This window comes from Balaenoptera acutorostrata, chromosome 2, assembly GCF_949987535.1.
Source record: "Balaenoptera acutorostrata chromosome 2, mBalAcu1.1, whole genome shotgun sequence".
Taxonomy (NCBI): domain Eukaryota; kingdom Metazoa; phylum Chordata; class Mammalia; order Artiodactyla; family Balaenopteridae; genus Balaenoptera; species Balaenoptera acutorostrata.
In genome coordinates this window covers 106,358,453-106,374,380 of record NC_080065.1, presented here as the reverse complement: position 1 = coordinate 106,374,380, position 15,928 = coordinate 106,358,453, and the positions used below count along the sequence as shown (strand labels likewise).

At 42.1% G+C, this 15,928-nt stretch overlaps 1 protein-coding gene across 1 annotated transcript in view; it reads right to left on the bottom strand.

Moving 5' to 3' along the window:
- LOC130707178 (peroxisomal multifunctional enzyme type 2-like) overlaps positions 1-15,928 on the bottom strand; it is an 80,638-nt gene that overhangs the window by 29,750 nt on the left and 34,960 nt on the right. Inside the window, exon 2 of the mRNA XM_057540387.1 lies at positions 7,094-7,147. Within this exon, the coding sequence (XP_057396370.1) occupies positions 7,094-7,147 (54 nt within the window). The remainder of the gene's footprint in view (positions 1-7,093; positions 7,148-15,928) is intronic.

The window sequence follows — 15,928 nt, the reverse complement described above, 5'->3', positions numbered from 1 at the left end:
TGGAGCATTAATATTATTTGATGAGCATTACATACATTGTTTTCCAGTGTTTTGTTACATAAACCAGATTGAGAAATCTGGATTCGTCTTTAGCAATCCTATTTGTGTACAGGACTTTGCTCTCAGAAGTTGGTTTTCTTGTTCTTTCTTGCTATCCTTCAGCCCTGACTATTGGCTCCAAAGACTAGAGCAAGAAACATGCTTTGGGTCTCCTGATATCAGGGCTGCTAAACCAGTTGAGGGAATATACGTCACTTATAGTTTGATAGGAAAAAAAAAAAAAGCAAATCAAATTGATTATCATCTTCCTCAAACTGTCCCACCTTCTCAACATCAGTTTGCTGGGTGAGTTATTTCCCAGGTACTCTTTCCTTTCTCCCATTTCTGAACAGCACATGTCACTGAGTCCTCAAGGCTTGACATCAATTTCATTATGATTCTTCAAATGTTCACTCTGTTCCCACTCTGTATCCAGCACTGTGCTAGGTGCTTTAAGCTCGCAAGGTAGACAGTTTGTGCACTGAGGAGTTTCCAGTTCTTTCGAGGAATCGTTTACTGCCATTTCTTTCCTATTCTATAATTTCATGCCCAGATTACTACAGTTGCCTTCCCGGTGGTCTTCTGCCTCCAATCTTAATCTTTCCAGGCAATCAGCAGACTGTTGCTGGGTAATGGCCCAAAGGCAGCCTTTATACTACGTCATCCCCTTGCTCAAAATCTGCAGTGGAACCCTAATTATTCACTGCCTAACTTTCAAGATCCCTTAAAGTCTGCCCTCACTTTACTGTTTCACTTTACTATAAGTAGTTCGTCCTTTTTGCTGTAGCTCAGTGCGGGAAATTGCTTATATAGCAGTTTCTAACTTGCCCCTTAATTATCAAGAGTAATAATGTTATAATGCTTTGTATTTGAAGAGTGCTTTATCACTGTGCTTACACATATTCGTGTTCATATATTTATTCAATCCAAGGGTTTGACACCAGCTGAGTCATATCCACTACCAATGACATATCTATAAACGACTTTTATTTCCAAAGTAAAATGGTGCTTCCAAATTTACAAAATCAAAATAACTTGCATATGTATTGATTCTGTGAGTGACATCCTTTACAATGAGTAATCTGAGAAGCATATAAAAAGATGACATGGGCAATATTATACTACAAGTGTACTTATTTTTTGGAGAGGTTATTTACTTTTTTTTTTTTTTAATGCTTTCAAGAAATTCAAACCCTGCAGATTCAAAAAGTCGTTTTAATCCTTGTCTTACCCCAGAGGTAACTGCTATTAACCATCTCTTGGATGTTCTTCCAGACATTTCTGTTTTCTATGCTTGATGCCTTTCCTCCTATTTTGATAAAGTTTCCGATAGCAAACAATAGCATTAAGAATCATTTCATTGATTTTAGAGCTGTGGGCCCAGTGGGGATTTCTTCCTGTATTCTGTTCATGTCCTGACTGCTACCAAAAAGTATTTAAGGTGGCTTAAATGTGCAAGGGCTATTAAAAAACGGAAAAATTAAGAAAACGTTACATCAGAGAAAGAGAAGCCTACTCAAACCATATGCTAATGGTAGTTACTCTATTTGGGGACAGTGTCAGGTTTACCCTCAAGCTTCTTGACAGCCGAAGAAAAGGCGGAAAACACAGAGCTGTCATACTATTTTCACGTTTGGTAGAAAGATGCAATCGCCCTAGTTCATCAGAGTCTTTTCCAGAATGGCGCTAAATGTATCTAAATATTTGAAGACCTCCAAAATGTTATGACAGTTTAGAAAGCAACGTCTTAAATTAGGGCTCTTTAATTTAAGGGACTTAATCTGTCTCAACAAGAAGGCATCAAAGGTCTCCTTAAAGGGAGAAGAAACTGAAAATGAGAGACTGAGTCCCCTCCAGAGTTCAGATCTGGGACCCTATCTCCTGTTTATATGCACTCACCACCTGGGTAATCTAATCCAGTCTCCTGGCTTTGAATACCACCTAGAAACTGAAAATAGATTTACACAGCTTCAACCTGTCCCCCCAACTACAGAGTCCTATGTCCCACTGCCTACCTACTATCCCCATCTGAAAGTCTACTGGGAATGTCCCCTCTCTGCGAATCCGGCCCTCCTCCAGTCTTTCCTATCTCAGTAAACCACCACTTAATCCTTCTCTCTCCCTTTCAACCCACATCAGCAAATAAGCAAATCCTGCCATACCTACCTTCAAAATATATCCAGAATTTAACTTCTTTGCACCACCTCCATCCCTACCACCTGTCTGAATCACCCCCATCTCTTATGTAGATTACTGCAATAACCTGACAGATCTCTCTGCTTCCTCTTCTTTTTTTTAACGAAAAATCACAAGTGTGGACAAGAATTGTTAATAGGATAATAGACCCCAATATGCCCAACGTACTTCTCCACTTCCATGTCTGCTCCCCTAGAACCTATTCCTCACACAGCACTCAGAATGATCCACTTAAACCTTAAATGAGGTCATGTTGCTCCTCCACGCTCTCCAATGGCTTCCCATCTCAATCAGGGTAAAAGCCAGTCCTTACTCTGAACTAAATGGTCCTACATGACCTGACCTCCTGTGATCTCTCATCTCTCACTTTGTTCCTCTAGATGACTTCACTCCAGCCTGGGATGCCCCCTAAGCTCACTTTGACATAATCTTGAGCACAGTGCCCAGCACACTGCCTGGTAGGCAGTCACTATTACTGGCTTTTTACCCCCTTTACAAAAGGTTTTAATTCTTTTTTTTTTTTTTTTTTTTATAATGTTAATATGTGATTTTTTTTTTTTTTTTAATTTTTATTTATTTATTTATTTATTTATTTTTGGCTGTGCTGGGTCTTCGGTTCGTGCGAGGGCTTTCTCTAGTTGCGGCAAGTGGGGGCCACTCTTCATCGCGGTGCGGGGACCGCTCTTCATCGCGGTGCGCGGGCCTTTCACTATCGCGGCCCCTCCCGTTGCGGGGCACAGGCTCCAGACGCGCAGGCTCAGCAGCTGTGGCTCACGGGCCCAGCTGCTCCGTGGCATGTGGGATCTTCCCAGACCAGGGCTCGAACCCGTGTCTCCTGCATTAGCAGGCAGATTCTCAACCACTGCGCCACCAGGGAAGCCCAAAAGGTTTTAATTCTTGATGTCATTTAATCCCCATCATAATCCTGGAAGTTATTAGGTAAGGTGGCTACTAACATTCAGAGAGGTCATGTAATTAGACAGCAGAAACAGGATTTATAGCCTGACCTAACTTCAAAGACAATTCACTTTCCCCACTGCAGTTCACCTTCTGGCTGTCAGGATCACACAGCGGTTAAAAACACAGGCTCTGGCATCAGACCACAGGAACTTGTAACTCATCTTTACCAGTGATTATGCAACTGCAGTACAGAAAAGAAATCATGTCGATCTTACTTCAAAAGATTGCAGTTTCAATTACCCAAAAATGCTACTCCTCCAGTTCAAGAATAGAAAGCATTCTGCCTTTCTTACTGTCCAAAAAGAGGTTCTCCTTGCTGGAACACTTCCATCTTCTTTGTGTTCACGCCCTCAAGACAAAACTTAATATTCAGAGAACTCGATACAGCTCACCTACTGAGGAAATCTCAAACCTATTCCATTCCCAACATTTCCTTCAGATATGTGCGAACATTTCTTGAAAGATGTAACGTGTACGAAACCAAATGTCCCTTGTTGTAATTATCAGCCACAGGCTTAGCAGTTCTTATACCCAGATTTAAATCTCCCATAATGCTTTATATTACGGAATATAAAACATAGCAATCATATTTACATGAAGAGAATATCTTAAGTGATACCCTTAACTTTGGGCTTGGCCAGGTGATTTCCTTTGGCCAATGAAAGGTGAGTAGAAATGACATGCCACTTCTAAACAGAAGCTTTATGAGACACCAAGGGGATCCATTTTTATTTTCCCTCTGCTGGAAGAACAGCCATGATGAAAGTTGCTCCTTCAGCTGGGATCCTGAAATTAGTACGACACATAAAGCAGAGACACAGCTGACCAGAAGCTGAAAGGTCAGATAGGTATGAAATTACCCTTTTTTTAAAAAATAAATTTATTTATTTTATTTATTTATTTTTATTTTTGGCTGTGTTAGGTCTTCCTTCCTATGCGTGGGCTTCCTCTAGTTGCGGCGAGCGGGGGCTACTCTTTGTTGAGGTGTGTGGGCTTCTCATTGCAGTGGCTTCTCTTGTTGCGGAGCACGGACTCTAGGCAAGTGGGCTTCAGTAGTTGCGGCACACGGGCTCAGTAGTTGTGGCTCGTGGGCTCTAGAGCATAGGCTCAGTATTTGTGGCGCACGGGCTCAGTCGCTCCGCGGCATGTGGGATCTTCCCGGACCAGGGCTCGAACCTGTAACCCCTGCATTGGCAGGTGGATTCTTAACCTCTGCACCACCAGGGAAGTCCTGAAATTATCCTTTATTATTATAAACCATTGAGATTTGTCTGTTAACTCAGCATAACCTAGCAAAAGTTGACTTATATGAGAAACAAGGTACTCCATTTCTTAAGGTCTTACTTCTTACTGGCCTCTGAGCTAGTCATAGGATTAACTGATTAGTAATTTTTCCACAAACAAGATACTCTGATGTCATAAATCCTAGGTTTGCTTACTCCTCTTTACTATGTTTTGCTTACCCAGGTAAAAATATTCTGAGCAGAACAAAATTAACACAGGAGAAATGTTAGCGCACATGATACAACCTGGACTCAGGGCATCTGTGTTTTAAAAAAGTTAAAGCAGAGGGTAGTGGTGGTTAGGGAAGAACAAAACCCATTGGTAGCCCAGAAAGTTCACAGCTAGGTCACAGGCTAAAAAGTGGTAGAAAATATCAGTGAAAAGTTCTACATTTTCACAGAAACTAAACTAAACTAAATCTGGCTCTCCAGCCTAGTTTGGTAAATATTTTTCCCAAAACACTAATTTTCTGCCTTTTTGGACTCTCACAAGCACTTGCTGCGATACCATCCCTGAGGCAATGACAAAATAAACAGATACACTGTCCCTGTTTACCTTTTTCTTAGAACTGAAAAACTCCAATCTGAGTTCAACAAATTCAAAGGTAATAAATAAATATAGGAAAACTGATCCACATAAACACATACTGCTGCAAAAGGTTTTACAAAACAAGTTTATAAACTAAGATTATAACTTAGTCACAACAAAAAAAGCAGAAATTTATTCAACCAATCTCAAAGACACACCAACCACTCCCCAGCCCGCCCCACCCCCAGAAAAGGGCTACAGCAAACAATAAAGGAAGGAATGAACAAAGTCCCTTCTTTACAAAAGGCAACATTCTCGGAACTTTAAGAGATACAAAAGATAAAATGAGATACTTGCACTTACCGAATTGAGTGGAAAAGATGTAAATAAATAAAAAGTTTTAAGTATTAATAAATAAATAACAATATATTTTTTTTAAAGAAAAAAAAAAAGTAACAACATGTGCCTTTAGGCCCTGACATGAAATATTTTGGGGAAAATCTGGCAAAAAAGGCCTGAACTATACATGCCCTGACCAAATACCACAATACAAAATTTGTCCTTGCCCCAAGAAGTAGACTGGATTAACAGACAGTGGCTATGACCTTAAACAAGGAACATCCAAAGTCGCTGTGTCCCTTTCATAAAGATATATGCTAGGTCCGGGCAGCCGAAGAGTGTGGTTAGCAAGATGAACAAAGGTGCGCAGATGAGAGCAGCAATTAACCAAAAGTTGATAGAAACTGGAGAAAGAGAAGGCCTCAAAGAGTTGCTGAGAGCTAAATTAATTGAATGTGGCTGGAAGGATCAGTTGAAGGCACACTGTAAAGGTAATTAAAGAAAAAGGACTAGAACAGTTACTGTTGATGACTTGGTGGCTGAAATCACACCAAAAGGCAGAGCCCTGGTACCTGACAGTGTAAAGAAGGAGCTCCTACAAAGAATAAGAACATTCCTTGCTCAGCATGCCAGCCTTTAAGATTGAATTAGATTGTGCTGTTTTGTGGTTTTATTTCTGAAAGTAAAACTTGCCATAAATTAGGAATTGATTTCCCAAAATAAAATCCTTTTTTGTATGATGGTATACAGTTTTCAGTAATGATGTATACAACTGTATTGATATTTTTCCCGAAATGTGTTATTTTATTAAATATCTCATGAATGAAAAAAAAAAAAAGATATATGCTGAGGAAGAAAAGTATATTCAATATCCTGCTTAGGTCTTCTTTGTTTAGAAAACATGGCTGCTTCTTCAGTCTTTTATTACACATCTCCGTAAACAAATTGGGATAAATTTGGCTCTCTGTATTCCCTGATAAGATGTAGGAAAACTGGGATTGGGAGGACAATGATGTGGGCCAACAATTTTAGCCCAGGAAAGATATTAATAAATATTGGGCCATACATCTGCCCTATGTACCTACCTGGCACTCATTTAGATATTCCCCACAAAGACTTGGCTGTAGACAAATCCACTCCTAGGTCCATACCAACTGCCAAGTACATCAGGCAAACCACTGAGATTACTAAAACCTCCCACTTTTGGTGTATTCTTCAATACACCATCTTCCAACTGATCCCCCCATAATAAAACTCATGCAAGTGCCCCTTTAATTTAAAAAATTTTTAACTGTTATAAAAGCTTCCATTTGAAAAATTTTTATGAAAGAGATTAAAAAGAAAACACTTTGGATTCCCTGATTCCAAACATTTAGTTATGAAAATGCACTTATTTCTTACCTTATCAATATATTTAGACTTACAAGGATTCATCTTGCACCAGTCTTCTACATCGAAAAATTACAGCCCACAATAGACCAAATTCAAGAATTTCCTTTTATATAATGAATGTCAGCTCATCTTTCTCAGTTCTATTAAGTTGCAAATTCTGTGAAACTAGTTCACTTTAAAAAGTAAGTTACAAAGTTAGCCTCAATGGGGAAAAAAATTTTGCTGGCAGAAGAAAAAATTAGTGATGAAATTTGACCTTGACAAATTATTTCATGTGAATACAAAGGCCTCTGGCTTGTGAAGACTGTATTTTAGTTCCCAGCTACTGAATGAAAAGAAAAATGTATCAACTTACCAACAACTGATGCACCTCTTTCTGCAAAAGCCAGGGCATAGGCTCGGCCCAATCCTATTGAAAAAAAAGAAAAAAATCAGAAGGTTGAGCAAATGTTAGCATAATTTTTCTGGTCCACTCAACTCAATCCCTATTGCAAAGTAACTGGTGAACAATTAATTACATTACAAAGGTAGAGCTTTCATTGGTACTCTCAGCCTCTACTTCACCTACTTCTACTTTCAGGGGTTGGAAAGCTTCAAACTGTATTTTCCACCTATTCTACCAACCATTTCCTATCATTCTACCTAGCTCTAGGATGGATGCTAGATGTGAATTGGGTTCCACCATTAAACACATTTGCATGAAATGTGGAAGGAGGGAATGAGGCAGAAGCCACCTTACTGTGACTTTTGGATGTTACTGTTGGTTAAGAAGCTGATTTCTTGAGGCTTTCTAGGTATTAAGCAGGTATAGTGGCAGCTTCTAGATCCAGCTCCCTAATTTCTGGATGGCGGCTTCCATTCTCTAGATCCCTGGGGCCAGTGGCTATTTGGGCTGTGGCAGTTCCAATGGTAGCCTCAGAGGTAGTGGCTCCCCTAATGGACCAGTTTTATACTGTTCCATAAGGAATTCCAAGAGGAACTGCCTAAAACCCAACTGCTTAAATTAAGTCCTTTCCTGTTTCAAATATCTAGTGGTTTCTATATCCTGCTCTGAACCTTGACTACATAATCACCACACACAGGAAATATTTAATTCAGACTCAAAGGTATGAGGTGTAAATTTATACATCCAAAAATGGATACGTGCCCATATAAATTGTATAGGCAGAGAATATCTCAGGAAGACTATATAAGAGACTGGCAATTAGTGGTTACCTCTGGGGAACAGAATTGTGTAACTAGCAACAAGGAGTGGAAAGCTTACTTCTGCATTGTTTAAATTATTTTAACATGCACACGTTTTTTTGTTTTTTTTCTTTTTGCATGGAAATTTATTGTGCCCAGTTTTACAGAACATCCCTTACAATTGCCCAGGCCCAGGTCCTTCCCCCCAGATAAGCCTTTGATAACATTCTCCATGTCTCCCGTTGTTACTGGTCAGCAGAAGGGTTTCACTTCTTCTGGTGTCAATGTGGATCATCTGAATTTCCCTGAGCAGGTTGGACACCTGAGGGGTGACCAGCACCACCAGCCTCCTGGTGGCCCTGTGGTCCCGCAATGATTGCCCCAGCACCAAGGCCCCCTGGCAGTAGACGTCATTGGTAGCCAGCGTGACAAACGCCTGGTCAGACACCAGCATGGTTTGAGACCCAGGGCGCCGTGGGCACCGGGCGGCCAAGTGCGCCTCGGTGCGGGGGCGGCCTCGAGCAGGGCCTGGCGGAGGCGTCGTCTCCAGGCGACCCGCGCGGAGTTCCAGGCCTGCGGCGCTCCGGCAGCCTCTGCCCGGGCCGGCGCCCCTGCCCTACGCCCACCACGCGTCCCCGGCGCCCCAGCGCCTCGGCCCGGCCGGCGGGGCTGCGCTCCGGAACCACGGCCCCGTCCCCGCTCTGCCGCCCCGGGCGCCGGTCCACGCGGCCGCCGCAGCCCCGCGCCAGGCCGGCGCCGCCTCGTGCCCCTGACGCCCCGTGCACACGTTTTTTAAAATGTAATTGAGAAATTTAATTGGTAGTTTAAATTTAATTTGAATTAATTGATAAACATGTAAACAAATATTGAGATGGCTAAATTATCAGGCTCTTCTAAAAAGAACCCAAACTATAAAGTTTTCCAAAACTAAAAGATCACCAAATAATTTATTTTAAAATTTAATCCACTCTGAATGGATGAGAGAGAACCCACCCAATATAATAACTCAAGTCTCCTCATATTTTATCAGATCTAGGCTGAAGCACTTGCTCTAAACATGAGGTTTTCAGAGAAATCAAATACTCATAACCAGAACGCAAAAAAAAAAAAAAAAAATGGTAACAAAGAAAATCATCAGATGAAAGGAATGGGGTATGTCTCTCGTAGAGATTGATCTAAGTTAATCAGAGAATTATCTCAAAACCAAGCTATACAATTCTCTGAAAAGATATGTCAGTAATCTACTTTTACCATAAAGGCCCATGCAAACTGTACACAAATCTGTATATAAAGTTAAAAGTGACATTCTCCTCCCTGTTTCCCTGTAATACCACTCGTCCATTAACAGGTTCGTTAAGTGTCCTCCAACGTTTTTATATCTGTGCTTACATAAACATTATTTAAATACTTTATGTGTCTTTGTCTCCCCAACTAAACTAGAAGGTCCTTGTAGGTTGAGATTATGTCGTTCTTTTACATTTCCCACAATGCCCAGCACATCTTTACAGTCAAAATGCACAAAAAGGTAAAGCCAAGAGCCTCTATTTTCTCTTAATCCTCTTTTAAATCCTGTCTTAACTTTCTCCCACACCGAAGTTCATTGTCAACCGTCCTCTCTCCCCCATTTCTCTTCTGACCTTAACTTCTTTAGCACTGTCAAATATCAGTTGATTCTTTTCTCACAGTGCTTGTTCAGTGCTCTCTTCAGTGGGTTAGACTTCTCTCTGCTTCAAGCTGACAGAGCCTCTGAGATTAGCTTCCTGGACTATTTCACCTTCTAGCTTTACCAATCAAAGGAAGTCAAATGACTTCGAAACCTCTCCTGACTCCAGAATCTCCAACTACTCACACACTTCTCACTATCTCCAGAGCTACAGCTTGCTATTTTATAACCATCTCAAATTCACAATGGCCAGACTCCCTTCTTCCACGGCCCACCTCCACCACTCTCACAACTACATCCCCAGCAACTACTACAATCAGCTAATAAATACGAATTCCCGTTATACCACCCATCACGGCAAAATTGTTTCCCTTAATCCTAGACAATTCTAAACCTCTCCTTCCAGGTCTCCCATTAAACTATTCAATATTCCAAGCTAAACAACAGCACCTGAATAGTGCAAAGATATTTCTATTCATCTCTAGAACATGCGTGGGTTGGAGTCAGACTAATTCCCAGACACAGGCCTGGCAGGCATTCACGGACACCCTCCTGGGATGTTTAGCAGTGCCTCAATTCTACAGATATGTATCCTTAAATGAGAACCCCAAGACCTCAAGGACAACAGTCTTCATGAGAGGACTGGAATTAGATCTCAATCTCTCTTTCATAATGATGGCCCAGTGTAGACCTAATGACAGTCTCAACTTTACCACAAAATTATATCTGCCCCAGATCAGTATTCAAATCTAATGGCTAGTAATTGTATCATAATCCAGGCTCTTTAAAATACGGATCAGTTCATGAACAGGAGGTGCTAAATTCAGAACTGTCTAGTCACAACCCATTAATACTTCACAAAATCAATTTAGTGGGTTGTAATCTGCATTTACTTAATGAAACAGAATAGAAACGTTCAAAGTGCACTGCATTTACTATGTACCGTGTCATGAGCTTGTTTCAAATATGGTGTGTGTGTGTGTGTGTGCATACCAGGTCCTGGTATAAAATGTATTTCATACTGTGAATCACTCACTGTCAAAAGAGGTTTAAAACATGAGTGCTTTACTTAATTATTTCCATCAAAAGCAAAGTGTAAACAAAATGTTTTCCCAAAAACATAATCATTTTAGAATAAATATAGCTACGGATAGAAAACATTTGGCCACCAATTAATACTAAAGATATTTTCTGAAAGGAAGCATGTGAATCCATTTTATAAATGGAGACGTGAAAATACGTATGAATTAACTGTCAGAATTCCACTGTTTGTGACTTCGAATATATAATTCATATTAATTCTGCATTAGGTCCATTCTAGGTATAAGGCACTACCAGTGGGTAATCAAAGGCCCGTAAGGTCAACATCCCTGCACTTGGAGATTACAGAGATCATGGACAGGTGGGAAATAGTGTAAAACCTCACTGCAAAGCATCCGTGTGGGTATGAGTGGTTTGTCTTAAATTTTGTCCTTTAAAAATAGGGTTATTTGGGGACTTCCCTGGTGGTGCAGTGGTTAAGAATCCGCCTGCCAATGCAGGGGACACGGGTTCGAGCCCTGGTCCGGGAAGATCCCACATGCCGTGGAGCAAGTAAACCTGCGCGCCTAGAGCCCGGCTCTGCGACAAGAGAAGCCACCGCAATGAGAGGCCCGCGCACCGCAACAAAGACCTGATGCAGCCATAAATAAATAAATAGAAATAAAAATAGGGTTATTTCACATAACCAATCTCCACTTGGCTTCTGAAATACAGGAAGATCTGGCCCACTTCAGAAAGGCCTCTGCTCTCCAGTTCCTACTGCCCCCACCTCACTCTCATTTTATTCCTCTATCACCTGCCTGAGTCCTGCAGGCATTGGAGTTTGCAATCCGCTTGATAAACACACAAAGTCCAAAAAGGAGGACTCTTATCAGATGCCTTTTTTTAAAGAAGGTCCTCTCAAGAACTTAAAATCACCTGACAGAGGGAAAGATGATTGACTTTTCAAAGGCAAGGGGCTGACATCTCTACTACTGCGGGGGTGATTCCAGCCCCCAGACGGCTTTCCCACCACGTTTAAAACACTTGACAGAGGCCTAGGGAGTCTATTAACAGGAAGAGTCGCAATCGATACGCACAGACGGGCGTCGGGATGAATTTTACCTAGTTTTGCAACCCGCAGCCGAGCCGGGCCTCTCTCCTCTCAAGACCTGAAGCCTTGAGAAGCTCCCACAGGGTTGGGGGCGGGTGGAGAAGTGGGCTGCACCAGGAGTTTCTGGCTCCCCACTCAAGGCTGGCCAGCCCCTCCTCACCATCCTCAGCCGATTAGGCGCCCGGAGAACAATCGTTGTCCGTCCTCCCACCCTCAACCCCACCGAGTCCAGTCGCTCGCTCCCCAAGCCGCCCCGCCACCGCTGCCCGCAGCCCAGATGCTGAGATCGCAGCTACAGCTGCGTGCGGATCCCGGACCGCTGGAGGACGCCGGCCCTCTAGCCTTCGCGTACTCACCTCCCCCCGCGCCGGTGACCAGTACCACCCGCCCGTCGAACCTCAACGGCGAGGCCATAAGTCCAGCCTGCAGCGACACACATACACGAGGAGAACTACTGGAGTTCAGACTGCGGGACAAGGAGGACAGGAGGACAGGCTGGGGCAGGACGGCAATGACCTGCCTGTTTCTGCGGAGGAGAGAGACGCCGAGTTTTCCAAGTGCGCCTGCGCAGCGATCCCTTGGAACTCTGGGAAATGTAGTCCAGCATGCCTCCAGTCGCGGCGAGAGCCTGCCCAAGAGGCTTGGCTTGAAAGGGCCAGTTCTGCGGCCGGAAGTAACGGGAGCTGCTGGGACCTGTGTAGTAAAATGATTGACTCCCCTAACTTCATTCATACTTTCATCCATCGTTTTGTCATTCACTCAACAAGCGTTTTCTGGATTTAGGCGAGGATGCAGCCCCTATCCTTAAGTAGCTTTCAGAAATAGCAAGGGGTAAAAAAGATTTCTTAGAATGTAATCCTTGGACCTCTTGGATGGAAACCACCTGGAAAAATGCAGAGTCCTGGGACCCCAGGCTGACCTCCTAAATGGAACTGTTACCAAACTGGTCAACTGGACCCTCACTAAAGTCCTAGCCAGGCGCCGACACCCAGGGAGGTTCTTTTTCCGCGCAGATTCGCACAGCCAATAATGAAACCTATGCTGAGACTGGAACAGCACAAGCTTTCATTAATGGCCAAAGAATGCAGAAGCGCAAATTGAGTTCGCAAATCAACTTCACAACCCAATTGGGACAGAGACACCATATGTTTAGGAGGGCCGAGGTAAAAGGGAGGGAATTGGAAAGAGTGGGAGGCATACTCACGTCTTATCTGAGAACAGGGTTGTGGTTTGGACACAGAACTGATGCAACACTCTTTTTCAGTCCTTGTATGGGCTTTTCCAGTTGTTGTCAAGGCGATCGTCACCTGTCATGGTGCCGGTGGATGGGCCCTTTAGCATGCTAACGTATTACAATGAGCGTATAATGAGGATCAAGGTCTACTGGAAGTCAAATCTTCTGTCATCTTGGGTCTAGTTGTTCTAACCAGTCCTTGCTTTTCTCTTTGCAGCTTCCTCCTGAACTTAGATAAGAACAACTGGTTTCCATTCGAGGGAGGGGCAGGGGTATGATTCTGGGGCAACAGCCTTGGTAACAGAATCTCAGGGGACAAAAAAGTGTCAACAGGTGCTCCTAAATGATTTTTGCTTTTGTATGGTGAGTACAGTCAAATGATGTAGGTTTTCTCAATTTTGACACTATTGAAATTTGGGGTCAATAATTTTTTTGTTATGTGGGGTTGTTCAGTGCATTCTAAGATGTCTAGAAACATCCCTGACCTCTACCCACTAGATGCCAGTAGCACCCACCCCCAAGTCACAAAAATCAAAATTGCCTCCAGACATTGCCAAATGTCCTCAGTTGGGGTGGGGTGGGGATAACCCCTGAAAGAGAACAACTAGTTTATACTAAGATAAACTAAGCCTCAGAAGTAACATTTTTGGAAACATAATTTTACTAGAATAAATAAACTTTAATGTTTATTTTCCAAGGTGAAAATAATGCTTTCTAAATAGTTACTAAATAGCTTCAGTGGTGTCCAATTTTCAAGCGTGAAATTTCATTTTGGGTATTGTCATGCACTTTAACACAACTGAATTGAACATATGAATCCTCATGTTGTATCTCATAAGTCAATATCTTAGGCAAAGAGGAATCTGAAACTTTTTGAATAATGGCTATGCTTGGTTTCCGATTAAGTCTCCATTTGTTCACACTCTCAATATACTATCTCTGTCCAAAAGACATAGTGATGATATGGGCTTCCCTAGTGGCGCAGTGGTTAAGAATCTGCATGCCAATGCAGGAGACACGGGTTCAAGCCCTGGTCCGGGAAGATCCCACAGGATGTGGAGTAACTAGGCCCGTGCGCCACAACTACTGATCCGGTGCTCTAGAGCCCACGAGCCACAAGCCACAACTACTGAGCCCACGTGCCGCAACTACTGAAGCCCTGGCACCTAGAGCCCGTGTTCCACAACAAGAGAAGCCACCACAATGAGAAGCCCGTGCATTGCAACAAAGAGTAGCCCCTGCTCACCGCAACTAGAGAAAGCCCACGTGCAGCAATGAAGACCCAACGCAGCCAAAAATAAAATAAATTTTTAAAAATAATAAATTAAAAAAAGACATAGTGATGATAAATACAAAAAGAGAATTATAAAGCTAGGATCAAACAAAAATCTTTGTATTTCCAGAGAGAAACCCAAAGCAGAGAATGGGGCTATACTCACAGACCTATCCTCACAACTTACTGGAATCCAAGTGCAGAAGCAGGAAAACATACCTGGAAGGTAAAGGTGATAAAGAAGATTGGGGCTCAGCTCTCTGAGAAGTCATCAGTTAGTGTCCTTCTGTTTATAAAAAAAAATTGTTTTAATAGCCATCCTGAAATTCTGCCTGGGGTTCAGTTGATATATAGAAAGAAACTTCCTCCATGAATGTCAGACATTCCTTATGAGATCATTTTACTTCTTCCTGAAGTTTATCCTTTAGAAAAGAGCTTCCCAGATGAGGTGTCATGAATGGGTTACAGATGTGCATGAAATATTGATAACCTTAACCCTTAGTGTGGCTGTGGAGAACAGAATGGCTAGAACCCCCTGGCTGATCTCTGGCCTGTGACCATTCTTATCTAGAGTTGACCCTTGAACAACATGAGTTTGAACTGTGCAGGACCACTTATGGGTGAATTTTTTTTCAATAGTAAATGCTACAGTACTACAAGATCTGAGGTTGGTTGAATCCATGGTGTGGCACCATGGATATGAAGGACCAACTATAAATTATATGAGGACTTTCAACTGCACAGAGGGTCAGCGCCCCAACCCCTGTGCTGTTCAAGGGGTTGTTCAACCCCTGTGTTGTTCAGCGCCCCAACCCCTGTGTACTTCTGTCAGAATACTGCAGGAATATTTTATATGTGTGATGCGATTTGAAAATATTTAGGAGTTAAAGTATTAGTACTTCTTATAAGAATCTTCATTAGCTTGCTAGGGCTGCCATAACAAATACCACAGACTACTGGCTTAAAAACTGCAATTTATTTTCTCACAGTTGGAGAGGTTGGAAGTTTAAGATCAAGGTGTCGATTGGTTTGGTTTCTTTTGAGGCCTCTCCTAATGACTGCAGATGGCTGCCTTTCACTGTGTCTTCACATGGTCTTTTCTTGCAGCAGATACCCTGGTGTCCCTTTGTACATCCAAATTTCCTCTTCTTACATGACACCAGTTAGATTGGATTAGGGCCCACTCTAACAGCCTCATTTTGACTTAATCTTCATTTTAAAGGCCCTATCTCTAAATACACTCACATTTTCTGGTCCTAGGGGTCAGGGTTTCAACAGAAGAATTTTGAGGGAACACAATGCAGCACCAACAGAGATTACTGTTGATAAACTCTTCCTATTTTACTTGAAAATATCTTCATTTCACCCTCAGTATTAAATGATAATTCAGTTGGATATAAAACTGTCAATCATAAACTATGATCAAGTGGGATTTATTCCAGGGATGCAAGGATTTTTCAATATCCTCAAATCAATCAATGTGATACAACACATTAACAAATTGGAGAATAAAAACCATATGATCATCTCAGAAAAGCATAAAAGCAGAAAAATCTTTTGATAAAATTCAACATCCATTCATGATAAAAATACTTCAGAAAGGGAGAAAAAAGGGAACATACCTCAACATAATAAAGGTCATATATGACAAACCCACAGCTAACATCATACTCAATGGTGAAAAGCTGAAAGCATTTCCTC